This window comes from Triturus cristatus, chromosome 11 (genome assembly GCF_964204655.1).
Source record: "Triturus cristatus chromosome 11, aTriCri1.1, whole genome shotgun sequence".
Classification (NCBI taxonomy): domain Eukaryota; kingdom Metazoa; phylum Chordata; class Amphibia; order Caudata; family Salamandridae; genus Triturus; species Triturus cristatus.
The window spans coordinates 397,735,796-397,750,539 of NC_140594.1; the positions used below are offsets into that span (position 1 = coordinate 397,735,796).

General features: G+C 47.1%; 1 protein-coding gene across 1 annotated transcript in view; it reads right to left on the reverse strand.

The window, feature by feature from the left end:
• LOC146784284 (uncharacterized) overlaps positions 1 to 14,744 on the reverse strand; it is a 356,736-nt gene that overhangs the window by 90,831 nt on the left and 251,161 nt on the right. The window contains exon 9 of the mRNA XM_085635400.1: positions 11,033 to 11,122. Within this exon, the coding sequence (XP_085491526.1) occupies positions 11,033 to 11,122 (90 nt within the window). The remainder of the gene's footprint in view (positions 1 to 11,032; positions 11,123 to 14,744) is intronic.

Here is a 14,744-nt window from a genome sequence, read left to right on the forward strand (position 1 = left end):
TTCTGTTCAGTCTTATGTAAAATGCAGATGCTCATACTGGGAGAATTGAAGAGTTGGGCAGTAAAGGCAAGAAATGGAAGCTAGAGTAAAGGATCCTGCCTTAAAATCTGGGGAAGGGATTCGGGTCTACAGTGCAACTTAACATGTAGCCTTTTGGACATCTGGCATGGATGCAGGAACAACCACTGTTGAGGACATTCTAGCAAAATCAAGATTACCTGGCCTTTGAATGATTCAGCTTGATGATGACTTTCAGTATTAGTGGTAAGAGGGGAAGGCATAAAGAAATAGCTCCTCCAAAAGGGCTGAGCATTTCATTTTGTACTCTCTTGCGAATAGGTCTGCAGATCGCCCAACTGAACGGTGAAAGGTGTTGTGAAGAACATCGGTTAGAAGTTCAGAGACTCCATAAACTGCACACCATCAAGGTTGACCAGTACTAGCCGGAGTTTTCATGGAAGATGGTTTGAGCATGAAGGAAGGGTTGAAGAACTTCAGTGCTAGAGGGACTGGCCTGTTTAACAAAAGATTGAAGGGATAAAACTGGATGTTTTGAAGCTTATGGTCTCTGAAGCTGCCGATGTGGGTGTATAAGTGAAACCACTGTATATATAAACTGTCATTCACAATAGGCCAGTTCTGGAAGAACAGGATTCATTTCAACACAATTTTCAGTTGCTGTTCCAAGTTGCTGTTTTTCTATTTTTTCAGGGTTCCTTTCAGGCTTGCGCTGGGAAACCCTTTTTGGGTAGCTGTGCACATTATAAAAATAAATCAACATAACAGAGCCTGTGGAGCCTTACAAGATGGTCCGGGCTTACCCTCCCAATTCACCAATCTCCAGCACCATTAATCATCCAGTCACTGATACAGGAGACTCATACACTGACGGGCATTGTGGTAGAGTGGTGTGCCAAGAGATGACCGGTCCAAATTAGGCACTATTACTGCCTGCCCGATACCGCTCCCACGTATTGTACCCTTTACAAATGGAATAATGAGGAATGGCTGAGATTTATCTAGTGTTCCAGATCTTGCAGTATTCTGATAGTTTAAATCCCTGTTCAGCCTTCTGAAAAGAGCTTGCGTTCAAGTTTATTAACATTTTCGTTCTTCTGAGATGTGCTGCAGCCAAAACCAAGCACTTGAAGAAATTTTTTTGGTGCAGATTTTTGCCCTGATAAGCATGACGTTACGTTGGTAATGATTCTTGCCTATCGCAATATGCAAAAAAAGCTGATGTTTTGTTGTACTATAACTAGCGAAGTACTCCCCCTGAAGTGATCTTCTATTGTGCACTTTGTGTGCCCCTGGTGGTTATGAGGGGAAATTTAATGCAAGTATACCATCATGAACTTACCCTTTTTCACCTTTTTTCCAGACTGGGCTTGTACTCCAGTTGTCTCCTTTTTTTTAACCCGAAATTTGAATAAAAAATCCTTTTGCCTTTCTCGCAAAGCAATGGGTTTGACCTTTTGCTTCTGCAGTGAATCATGGACTGCTTACCGCAGCTGGGTCTGATAAAGGCTAATTTTTTCAAGTGACCGCAAGCAGAAAGGATTTGAAGTTCATGGTGTACCGATGCTGCACAATACTCAACACACATCTGTCTTTTGTTATATTTGCCACTCTTCCAGATAATTTGAAATCCTCCTTGTAATTTAATTGGAGTGGAAGTGAGGCAAATACACAGCTTTATGTTTTCATGGACTTCCATGCTGATGCTGAAGACCTCTTCTTCTGTTTAGTTGCCTTTTATGCTGAGAGGATTGTTTTGACTAATGCAGATACTGTTGCTGCCAGATGGGGCTGAAACCTTGGAATTGGGAAGCATTTCTTTGAGGGCTTCTGACAAGCTTGGCAAAACTCTTGTGTTTTTCTTCAGGGCTATTGCTTTCAATGTTTCCCTTGTGCTTTCATCCAGTGCATTTCATCATCTGTATGTGATGCAAACAAAGTGCTTTACCAGAAAGGAAGATTTATATTCTTTGGCTGAGCGTCCTGCCTGAGGCCAGACAATCTCAGCCAGGAATATCTCTACCCCTGAATATGCTGACACACTAACTGTGTGTCACATGGTGTGATGTGTCTGCTGCTACACTGATAAATGGTTTTGTAACCGTTTTGGTGGTGACTGGAACCAGAAAATTCTCCATTGCTGGCAAAACATATGTCCATTGCAGTAACTAGAAGAACAATAGGCTTTAATTATGTGCGAAACTGTAAGGTCTCTAAAGTTTTTGTATATCTCACTTGTTTCATAACAAGATATTATTACAGCTCTTCTGGACACAACGTTTTGAAATGATGTAACATTGTTAACAGGCGACACTCATGAAAATACCACTGTCAGAGTAGGAGCATATATATCCCATTGAATCCTAATGTGTCTCTGCATGCCTTGTTTTTTCTCAAGGTACAATGTCTTCTTGGAGTAAGTGACCACAGTGAGATATGCAATCCTCTTGGGTTACGCAATCTCCCATTCTTAGGAGACCTGTGTCTTGAAGGAGAGTGGCTCAGAAGTGTTTTTCCTAGCTGAGCTATTTTCTAAAAATTTGACTTTTTGGGGGGCGTGGCCAAGATGGCGAGCAGGTAAGACGTACTTTTCTCGCCTCCCCGCTCCCAGCCGCCTGCAGCGGCTACAGTGGACATCTCGATCGCCCAGGAAACCTCATAACTGAACGGACGAAAGAGCAACTGCCAGGGGCAACATCGGAGCAAAATCGGTGCGTGATCGCCACCTGGAACGGCATCTAGCTGGCGAAGACGATGGGCCCAGTGGTGTAAAATGGCGGCTGCGGCCTAATGCAATACGCAAGCACCCCGGGACGCCACTAGACACTGGGACGAGCGTAGACACCACCAATCGCAATTGAAGAAGATCTGGCTGGAGAACAGATGCGTGAGCCTGGCGGAACGTGTCGTGACCCCACCGGGAGAAGGAGGTGAGCGGAGGGAAAATGCCAAGGCGTGGCCCAAGTCCTAGGCTGCATGGAAGAGCAGCATCGGATACCGCGGAACAGGCAGAGCGCGAGCGGGCACCCGCACTTGGAGAGAGTGCGGCGGAGGCCCCGCGTGAGCAGTTGGGACAGCGGTGCACGAGATTCTGGGATACTGAAGCCGCCCTATACAACGCGGCCCAGAAGGCAGAGAGACCCAACGGGAGGAGGGCCTAGATGACTGTAGGCCCCAGAGAGGCATCAACAAACGAGGCCCAGAGACATCGGAACAGGCCCCCACCCTCCCGACGAACCGAGATGGCGTAAGCAGGCCCCGGTGGCGGGCCCCCCAGGGGACCTGAAGAGACAGCCAATGGTCTGGCCCCGAGGGGAGAAGAATGGGCCGCAGAGGGTTAACGCCAGATTGCAGAGAGTCATAAAGAGACAGAAAGACACGCGCCCGATACCGGATGCAGCGGCACCGAAGCGGGACGAGAGATTTGCCTGATTGCAGCGCGGACTCAGCCTGGAAAAAGACGGTGTGTCCCTGGGGACACCCTACAGTTGGTGTGGCTAAGAGAAGAAAGCCTGACAACTGGAGGCAGAGAAGGCCAAAGGGGGTGCGAAAAGTGAAGTCCCCCCCAAGAATCTGAACAGGAGCTGATCGCAAAGGTTGGCGCACCCCGTGGGCACCTCTTGGCAGGGAGGTAGGTCAAGCCCGCCTGACCCAGGCCTCTCATGAGGACAACACACTTTTGCAGGAGTAATCAGCAAGCGGTTAGGGAAAGCTGCGCCCCCGAATGACGGTGCACCCGCCACGAGAGGAAAAGGGGTAAGCGCTGAGAACAAAGTAGAGCAGCGCCCAATGTCTGTGGCCAGGAACATTAGTCTCTCAAGAGACTAGCCAGGATATAGCCACTCAGCAGATAACCAGGGACGAAATCGCAGTTGCCCAGGGGGCCCCCACAGGCAACGGGAGATGGTGTGGAGCAGCACTGCCACACCAACAGCTTGCGGTGGAGCAAGAGACTGGTATGGTGACCCCAAGGGCCTAATAGTAGTGCACACCAGCAGATCGACATAGAAAAAGGGCCACAAAATGTGGGTTAAATGGTGTTGGTACACTTTAGATCCCTTCCACAAGCCTAAATAGGCCACACAGTGGTGACAAAGGGGTGAAAGCTCGAAATTGCGACAGAAGAGCGTGTAAAGAACAGGTGACTCACAATCCTGAATATGTCCTCAGCTAGGGGGAAGAAAGACCGTACACTAAGACATGCTGACCAAGCTCCCCAATGCATCGGGATGAGATGGCCAAGTGCTGACAGGCAACCCCCCCGGTCAAGACACAGAAGCAACGGAGGACCCAGTTACACGTTCCTTTCTAGATGCACTGTTCTCCGCGCTGCCTGACGACCTGCAAAGCCTCAGAGTGGAGCTATCTAATGACATTAAAAAGATTAGATGCAATGTGGACTCAATAGGGGAATGGATGGTGAGTATAGAGGATCAGGAACACACCGGTGACAAGGAGGTGGAGCAATTACAACAGGAGGTGATCCGCCTGTGTGAACAACAAATAGACCCAAGACCTCGAGAATCGGTCCAGGAGGAATAACATTCGAATTAAGGGTGTGCCATCTCAGGCGGAAGGCTCCGACATCTACCTCTACTTGAGAAACCTTTTCAATGACATCTTGGAGGCCACCCCAGGGACTGAGATAAGGAAAGACCGAGTGCTCCACAGCTCCACCACCAGATATACTAGCTTACCTTTCGGACTTTCAGCTGAAGGAAATGATCTTAAAGATAGCATGCGATAAGCAGCCTATTACATTCCAAGGTCACACTTCCTCCTTTATCAAGATTTGGAAATAATCACCCTGCAGAAAAGGAGAGACTTTAGACCAGCTACTTCACACTTACGGAACTTGGGGGTAGCATACTCCTGGGGCCACCCCTTCCGATTGATCTTTGTGGGAAGGGAAATTGCACCAGCTTCGATCACTACTGGAGACATGTCGCATCCTTGGAATCGAAAATCCTTCGGCAGAGGCTTCGGAGAGAGGAGATTCTGGAGCCCCACAAGGGAAGATACTGGGGCAGAGGAGTCACTGCCCAACAGAGAGCAGAGAGAAACCCGACCCTACTACAATAGCCATGGAATGCCAGGCTGTCCTAGCGTCGTTGTCGGGAGAGCGGCAGAATGGATAACACGCGTGAGACCCATGGGCTGGCATAAGGATTCATAGCATGGCTGGGGGGGGGACGGGCGGAGATGACCTGGGAGTGGGGAGGCGACGGGGAGGATACAATATGCACCCAACAATTTCAAATACCAGTGACTCTGGGACTCGACCTACGGCTCCTGGACTTCACTGGACTTTATCAAGTTACAAGTTTAGTTTCAGTTTTTTGGGGGACCATTACTCAAGATAGCATGCTGTGGGAGAGAGGGGACACACATCGAGGGGAAAGACGGAGAATGGGGGAATGGGGAGAGGGAACAGACAATGGAGTTACCAGACAGAGGGACCCTCCAACACTTAACATGACACTGCAAGTAATTAGGGTCCTTTCGCTTAATGAGAAGGGCCTCAATAATCCTATTAGGAGGCAAGCTATTCTTTCATATTTGGAAAACTCTGTTATCTGTCTCCTCCAAGAGAACCACCTTCTACATAAAGACTGGCATCGCCTACGATCTCGAGCATTCCCACACCAACCCCACTCTTCCATTTCCGACAAAAAGGTGGGAGGAGCTATCCTGGTGGCTAGAAGGTTCAAGGGAGAGGAGGGCCCTAAAGTTGCAGAGGTGAAGGATAGGCTTTTAGCTCATACAGTTAACATTAGGGGACATTCCGTGGTGGTGGGTTCTATACATGCACCTAATACGGTACAGGAGTGGTTTCTGCAGGCAGCACTATCAGAAACAATGGCCACACAGACACGCATGAAATTGGTAGGGGGAGATCTGAACCTCGTACTCGAAGCCGACAAAGCAGTCGCTCGGTCCAATCAGGGGCCATGTCGCAAGGAGGGAGCAAATGGCTAAAAGACATATGGTTAATCGACTAATGAAGGGAGGCTCACCCTAGCTCTCCTCAGTACACCTAATTCTCTCATGCGCACAAGACCTATGCACGCCTCGACTACCTCTTAGGGAGATACGCAACATCAAGGGAGAGGCAGAAATAGAGTCAGCGGCACTCTGAGACCACGATGCAGTAACCCTCAAATAAAACTCCCTCCCCCCACTCCCCCCTCCAAAAGAAGACACTTCCAGAACTGGAGATTAATAGAGACCTTGCTCCTTCGCCCGGCTGTGACTCAACAATTAACAACAACTATACACAACTACCTAGATATAAATAACACCTCCGATAATTCCGTTTCTGCACTGCGGAAGGCACTGAAAACAATAGTTAGTGGGGAACTGATAGCAATATCTGCTGCGGGTAACAAAGAAAAGAGAGGCCAATTAACTGCTTAAGTCAGGGAACTCGAACGAGTACATAGCCGTACCGGTGCCCCCAGAGTTTGGCGCCAACTTCTCACAGAGAGGGCCCAATTAGGGGGCCTAGACCTGGATAGGGCAGAGTATGCCATATTCCGACTGGAACACTCCTACGTAGGAGGAGAGAAGTCTGGGCGGTTATTAGCTAATAAACTAAGGGCTCAATGGCAACAAATGAAATTTCAATCTCTCAGGACGCGGGAATGAGAGGCGCTAGAGGATGATGAAAATATACCGAATGAGTTCCGGGATGTCTATGCAGAGCTGTATACGAGACAAGACCAAGAGGCCCAGAATATAGCTTCCTACTTGGAGGGAGCGAACACCTCCCGATTACCCACAAATCAAGCAACTTCGCTTGACGCCCCCATCAGACGTGAGGAAGCTTTTGCAGCAATCTCCCGCTTAAAACCCTTTAAATCACCATGCCCAGATGGATACCTAGCTTGTATAAATCTTTTTGCCAGACCCTAGCCCCAATCCTAGCCAGATTATTTAACTCCTTTGTGGGTCGGGGGTCAATTCCTCCAAATATGGTAGCAGCGTCTATTGTGGTCATTCCTAAGCCAGGAAAAGACACACTCATGTGGCTCCTAACGTCTCCTATCATTGTTTAACGTAGACATTAAGCTATTCACAGGTATTTTAGCAGCGCGACTAGGCTCACTGATGCCGGGCATCATAGACACTGACCAGGCAGGATTCATCCAGAATAGGCAGTGCAGTGACAACACAAAACGGATATTACACCTCATCAATAAGGCACATCACATGGACATGGACGCCCTCCTCCTAACGGTAGATGCTGAAAAAGCGTTCGACCAAGTGAAATGGCAATACCTGGAACAGACCCTCACCCACTTTGATATAGGAGACCGATACTGTGCTTGGGTAGCAAGCTGCTATAGCACTCCTACAGCTTCCGTCAGGGTGAATGGCACCACGTTGCACCCCTTCCCCATAAGCCGAGGTACTAGGCAGGGATTTCCCCTTTCCCCTCTCCTTTTCGCCCTCTATGTGGAGCCACTGGCCCAGCGGATTAGGGATAATCCAAAAATCAGCAGCGTTTGCTTTGGCGAGGAGAGACATTCAGTTAGCCTTTATACAGATGACATCTAGGCTTCACTAGAGAAACCAGACATATCCCTGCCAGCCTTCCTTGAAGAAATCACCACTTTCGGACAGGCTTCAGGGTTTCAAATAAATAGAGGTAAGTCCCAGGTCCTGGCACTGTCGGCCTCGCATGAATGCTCGAATACACTGAAAGAACGTTTATCAATGCAGTGGGCCATGGATTCAGTTCCGTACCTGGGGATACGTTGCGCCTCCAAGATTGCACAAACCCTCACGATAAACTATACTAAGTTACTCAGACAAATCAGGGAAGATCTTAACAGTTGGGAACACCACCATTTCTCTCTCCTTGGGCATTATGCTACAGTCAAAATGTCCATCTTACCAAAAGCTTAGCTGCTTATTCCCATGCAGAGAGATTTGCACTGGTTTATATGGTCCGGGCCCGACCGCGAATGCGACGGGAAGTGAGCTAATTGAGACCAGAAGAAGGGGGGACTAGGGGTTCCAAATTTGCAGCGTTATTTTCAAGCTACACACATGAAATATATGGTTGAATGGAACAGGGAGGAATCCGAAAAACACTGGCTCTTCCAGGATAGGGCAATTGCGCAGCTCCCCCTTTGGAAGGTAGACTGGATAGGCCACAAAGTCTTCAAAAATCCCCCATCACGAAGATAGTAATGGAGGTGTGGGACAGTGTAGCCTCTCGAAGACCCGCAGATAGCAGACAATTAACCAGGTATGAGAAGTTACTAAAACCTCAGATAGACAACTGATCTCTGGACTCTATGTACTATTTGGACAGCCAACCCCTATGCAGCCCACACCCAGTCACCGGAGGTGGGCAAAAGAACTCGGAAGGGAGCTGTCCACGAAAGAATGGGGGAAATGTATTATAGAGCCAAGCATACGGCACGAAACACAACCAGCATAGAGATGGCTACTAAGATAGCTACCTATTGGTACCTGACTTCAGCACAGCTCAACAAAGGGAAATCAGAGTGTAACCCTAGTTGCTGGTTTCGATGCGGATTAACGGCTACGCTTGTACATTTGCTCTGGGAATGCCTACACCTAGCAGCCTACTGGGCCAAGATCTTAGATGAGGTTGACACACATTTTGATAAACAGATACCCCGTTTCCCGGCATATACAGTTCTGGGCTTACCCAACCCTTTAACTTATCCACTTAAATCACGCAGGGGGAGACAAATGGGATTAGCACTCGGGGCTGCGCTCCAGAACATCCTCGCTCACTGGGGGACCACAACTACCCCAACACACTTAGGTTGGCTCCATAGACTCTGATCCATATTAGGGATGGAAAGGATGTATACCACATTCACGACCACTAAGTCTACTTTTTGTCAAATATTGCGACCGTTCCTTGCTCTCTTATCCATCAAATTGTGGAAACTTACCTGCCCTCAATACCTATGCATTCTTTGACTAACAGAACTGGAGTAGATTTTCCTATAGGTAGAAAATAAACTCACTTGTCTCATCTTGCCACAGCTGACATACACAAAGCCTTTCAAGAGTACTGTGGGGTGGGGGGGGCATGGGTTTGTTCTGGGTCTTTTTTGTTTTATTTGTGTTTATATTGTAAAACCCACACGTTGGGAGATGCGACACTCAAAGCAGAAGAATGATGGACGATAGAGATTCATAAGCAAGTTGCATATAAGATGCATTTTCATGCTTTGTTACATGTGAATAAAATATTTAAACCATAAAAATGTGACTTTTCTCACAAGATGGTTGAAGTTTTGGCTGTCAATGAGGTAGTTTCCGCCCAGAGTATTGAGGTGTAGTGATTTATGACTTAAGTCCCTCTGCACATGTCTTTTCCCCTGCTGTCTTGCTCCTCAGTGAGGAATGGTTAATATCTTCATTGAAATAGGACTACATTTATCCTATGGGACTTTATAGAAAGAGACCATCTCAGTGTTGAAGAGCCTCTTGAACCAAAGGCGGTCCTAATCAGGGAATTCATGTTGTTAGCACATGGCTCTAAGGTTAGAGGGTCTAGGTGTCAAACATGTCTCGTAGATTTACTAGAACCCTCAACCTGATATGGTGAGAATGCATGCAAGTGGCCGGGTATCCCATCTTTCAAATGAATGTTTGCCAGGAAATGGTGCAACCTGAGATGACGATGTTGTGGATGCAGGTCATCAGATCTGCCCCTTTGGTGAGTGCGACAGGGACAGCATGCTGTAAGATTCAGGGTCTCTCACTCGATGGCATATTAGAGGGCTACGCACCGAGTCTGCTTTATGTGCATAGTACTACTTGATGTCTTTCAATCTACTACACAACCAGAAGATTTTGAAGTCTTTCTCATCTCGTCTTTAACCAAGAGGAAAATCCTACAGATTGTGGGAGTCCGGCAGGGACACAGCCGTGAGTGCATGGGCTCCTTCCAAGACATCTTTCTCATAGGGCACAAGCTTCACTGAAAGGGCAGGTTCACTGTCTAAGGGCAGCAAAAGGTAGATTAAAAAAATGTGTAATTTGAATTAAAAATCAATGAAAAGGCAAGCCAGCACTCAATATGCTGATTTAAAGGTGACAGTATTGAAAAGTAGCAAATTCTCCTGTCTGGAAGGGATAAATGGGCGCCTGGCATTGCTCAGAGATGCTCCTCACAGAAGCCAGAAAAATGAGCGGATGCTCCAATTGCCACTTCTGAGCATGTGCAGCAAGGGAGCCACTGGTTGCTTCAAACAAGCAGTGTAACGTACAAGTCTTTCACGTTATTGCGATTCTAGTATGCCTTACATCTCCTTAAAGGGAATTGACAGGGACAGACTCAGTCATGTTTATCACTCCAGTTTAATTATGAATTACGACTGGCTAAGCTTTAAAATAAAAAAAGAAGTTCATTTTGCTGTTCATACCTGCTGACGGGCAGATGGGGGGGGGGGGAAAGATGGAAATGTATTTTATAAAGTGCTCCAAAACGTTTCTACATAATTTAATGTTAACTAGCAACAAATAGTTTGTGAATGAGAAGTAATTTTGCTACTTTTATTAAAACAAAAGTGACAGAGATTAGTCTTAAAATGTCCCGAAACATTTACTCCACACAAATTACAAATGAAATGGTATGTCCAGTTTTGCTGGGAGAGACTTTCCATTTCAAACTGCAGAGTTGGTATGAAAACATACAAACAAGCATTTTTTACTATATTTTTCATTGCTGTTTGTAAAAAAAAAGAGAGAGGAAGGAAGAAGGAGAAATACGTGGAGTCCGCTTCAGTGAATCCACAGCAGTGCAAATCGGATGGTGTATCAGAATGTGGTGTAATGCAATACTAATTGCTAATTCTACACTATACCAGTGCCACATGTTAACAACAATATTTTTCATTTAAAGCCACGTGACCTCCGTCATACCTCCACCCAAGGATATGTATGTATCTGGTACAGCAAGGTTCCTCTTCTAGAAAGGATGCCCGCCCTGTTGACAGGCACCCTCCAACTACACTACCTTCAGCTGGTCCTTTGGGAAGCTTTTTCCATCATTCAAGCCGTCCAGGTTGATGATAAACTCGGGGCAGGACATGCACCGGCCGATGTTCTGTCACCAGAAAGAGAGAAAGGCAAACATTCATTAGTAGATGAGGTGCATAGGAGAGCCAACCCATCATTACAGGACAGCCAAGATTTAAGAAGCATGGGCTTTCACAGTGAGCAGCAAGACCCCTCTACATCAACTTGCTGAGAGGCATACTCCTTACAACAACTCCCTGAAGGAGCTTGTTCTTAACGTCAGTGCACCGCAAAAGCCCTCGCTTCTTAAACAAAGGCTGTTCTTACTCCAAACTTTTCAGGACAGACACTGCGTGTTTCTTAAATTGCATGCTTCATGTGCCATCTCTGAGAGGAGCCAGCTACTTTACCAGCTCCCCAAGGGTGTCTGCTCCTTATACCGGAATGCCTGAAAGTGCTTGATCACTCCAACATCCACTCTTACAAGACAACCATTTGTGGAACATGGTTCTTAGTCTATGTGGCAATACTTTGGAAAACCTCACCAGATAGGATAGGAAACATGCAAGGCCATCGGAGATTCAGGAAGGACGAGGAAGTAAAGAGCTGCCTTTCCCTAAACTAGAATGCAGAACCAAACTGAACAGAATACTCCACTCAAGCACACTCCAAGACAGATCTGTGCTACCATGGCTGGCTGCAATCAATGTATCTCAGGGACTGGACTTAACTCCTTCAGGTTGCAGTGGTAAGCTATTTATCCCAGCTGCCTCTAACCAGTGTTCACCAAGAATTGTCTGTTGCCCCAGGGTGGATGCAAAGAACATGAATATCATGATAACCCACACTCAAAAGAAGCCATAGGCAACGTATATACAGTCATGTTGCATACGGTACCAGACTATAAGTTGCCAAGAATACTGTGTCCTGAATGTTAAAAACAAAAAAGTGTTTAATTTGTGTTATTAGTAAAAAACCTACACTCAGTGGACACTACATTTACAAACAATAATATGGTATTCACATCAAATGATATTTCTGAAAAACATGTTGTAACATACAAACCTTCATGTAGCCAACATCAACCTTCCTAAACCAATGCCCTCATTACGAAGAGAACACGCAACAAACACAAAAAGATCTGCCATCCGTCACTACGATAAGATTCTTTAGAGCGCAATAAAGTCTCTCTCTCTCAGAAATCAGCATATACTTTGGATGACTTTAATATAGTTTATACTGGCAGATCTAATTCGTGTACATCACCCGTCGGCAGACTGGACTCTTTAAATCACCATACTCTATCACTATATTAACAGCGGACATCAAGGGGCGATCACTCTCCTGCCCCCCTGAGAAATCCCTTCAAGGTTATTCAGAGCGCCTATTTTAGCAGCAGTACCCACAGTATGCAAGTTAGTGGTTTGGCAACCACACAAGAGTTCTATAAGGGACCTGCAGAATATCTCAGAGCATCCAACTAACAAACTGTGTGTGCTCGCTCTCACTCCCTCTTCTTCCACTATCACACTATTAAGCGCTACGACATATAAAATTACCACTCTGGTCACTCACATATGAAACGAAAACACTTCCCATACTGACCTCACTGCAATACAACTAACTCCCTTCCAACCAAGTACTGACTCATTGTGTATTGTGCTACTCAGCCATGATACATACTGGTGCCTCGTAAGGGGTAAGAAGTGCTATAAAAATGCATTTACAGTACATAAACCCCCTACCAGACACCACCTGAGAGTACATATTCGATTTGCCATCCGTGAAAGCTCCTGCTCTGTATTATGAAAGTGCAGGCAGCATACACAGTTTCCCAAAAGTGCATGCTTCTTAGAGCCACTTACTGGGAGTGTAAGGCATCTTCGGAAGACCGTCTTCGCCTTCCCGTGCTCACCATGCCACTGGAGTCAAGCTATACCGGCTGATGAGGGCTGAACGCCCGAAACCGGTCCTAGGATGCTTGTTTCCAGTCAAGGGAGGACCTGGCCTGGAATTTCGTGCTGGACTGTTCCCATTGGGCGCAGGGTCAAGACTAATTTGCATATGGCTGGGTCCAAACTGGAATGGCACGGTGAGCAAAAAACTATGTATGAGGCCCAGATCTCTGTACTGTGGTGAATGTATGACATTGTTCTGCATTCTGTCCATCAAATGGTCTTTTTGAATTTGTCACCTCGCGTGGGACGCATATGCCCAGACGTGGGTCCCGTGCTCTCCATGCCAATGGAGTCAAGCTATCCTGGCTGATGAGAGCTGAAAGCCCGAAACCGGTCCTAGAATGCTTGTTTCCAGTCCAGGGTGGACTTGGCCTGGCATTTCGGGCTGGACTGTTCCCACTGGGCGCAGGGTCAAGACTGATTTGCATATGGCTGGATCCAAACTGGAATGGCATGGTGAGCAAAAAAAACGATGGATTAGGCCCAGATCTCTGTACTGGGGTGAATGTATGACATTGTTCTGCATTCTGTCCATCAATTGTTCTTTTTGCATTCTCCTTAAGATCAGGAACCACATCAGGAGGACATCCTCGTACACCTGATACAGGGCATTGCATACTCCATACAGTAGCCCTCTGAGAGCATTCTCTTTACAACTCGCTGAAATCCTGCTGTACTTGCATCAGTTGCATGGGAATGCATTTGTTTACACCAGGCACTCTGAAGGATAATTCCCTGTAACCAGCTCCCTAAGACTGCACTGCCCTTAGAGCATTCTGAGAGAACATGCTCCTTACAACAGCTCTCTAAAAGAGACTGCACCTTACAGCAGCTCAATGAGAGTGCAATACTTATAAGATTGCATGCTTCCAATACCATCTGTGAGAGCTCCCACTAATTACACCACCCTTGGGAGCGCAAACTTCTTACACCAGAACCATGACCGCGCAGGCTCCATGCAGCAGCCCCCCGATAGTGCACCTTCTACACATCCACTACATGAGAGTGACTGCTCCATACACCAGCTCTGTGAGAGGTACCACAGACAAAAAAAACACTGTGGCAGCTAATGCTCCTTTCAACTCACTAGAAGTTTACCTTCTACATCCCAGTTCCGTGGGTGTGCATCATCTTACACTGGGCAGTTCTGAAGGACACCACACCCCTTAATTCAGGCTTGCACCATCGAAGAAGGCCTAAGCACTGACAGCGCACGCACGCTCCTTACACCAGATCCCCGACTGTATACCCTTTAACCAGTCACCCTGTTGGGACTGTAGTGTCCTGTTGGAACCGTTCTGGTGTCCCAGCATGGACTAGTTTACCAGCCACTCCTTTGACGGCTCGCCTTCACGCACACCCCACACCCACTAAACACAAACGTCACGAGTGACAAGGGCCTGCTAATAAAAGGGCCTGAGCACACATGCACAGGGCCAGTTCCAGATAATATAACTGTGTGTCTGTGCCATCACTACTGCAGCATGTGGGCATAGGACCCAAGACACTACAGGGACCTCTTCTTCAAGCAGATACCACCGAGGGTCCGGCACAATCTGTAATCCCGGAGAGAACCGACTGCACACCAGCTCCCTGGAAACCCCCTTTTCTTTACGAACCCGGGGAGTGCGCCCATTTCCAAAATCGCCGAAAGAGTATAGCCCTCTTAGAACACCACCCAGAAAGAAAGGGGTGGAAGCAGGCTGTGCGTGTATTGCTGTACTGCATGCCTTCTGCGAAGATACGCACTAC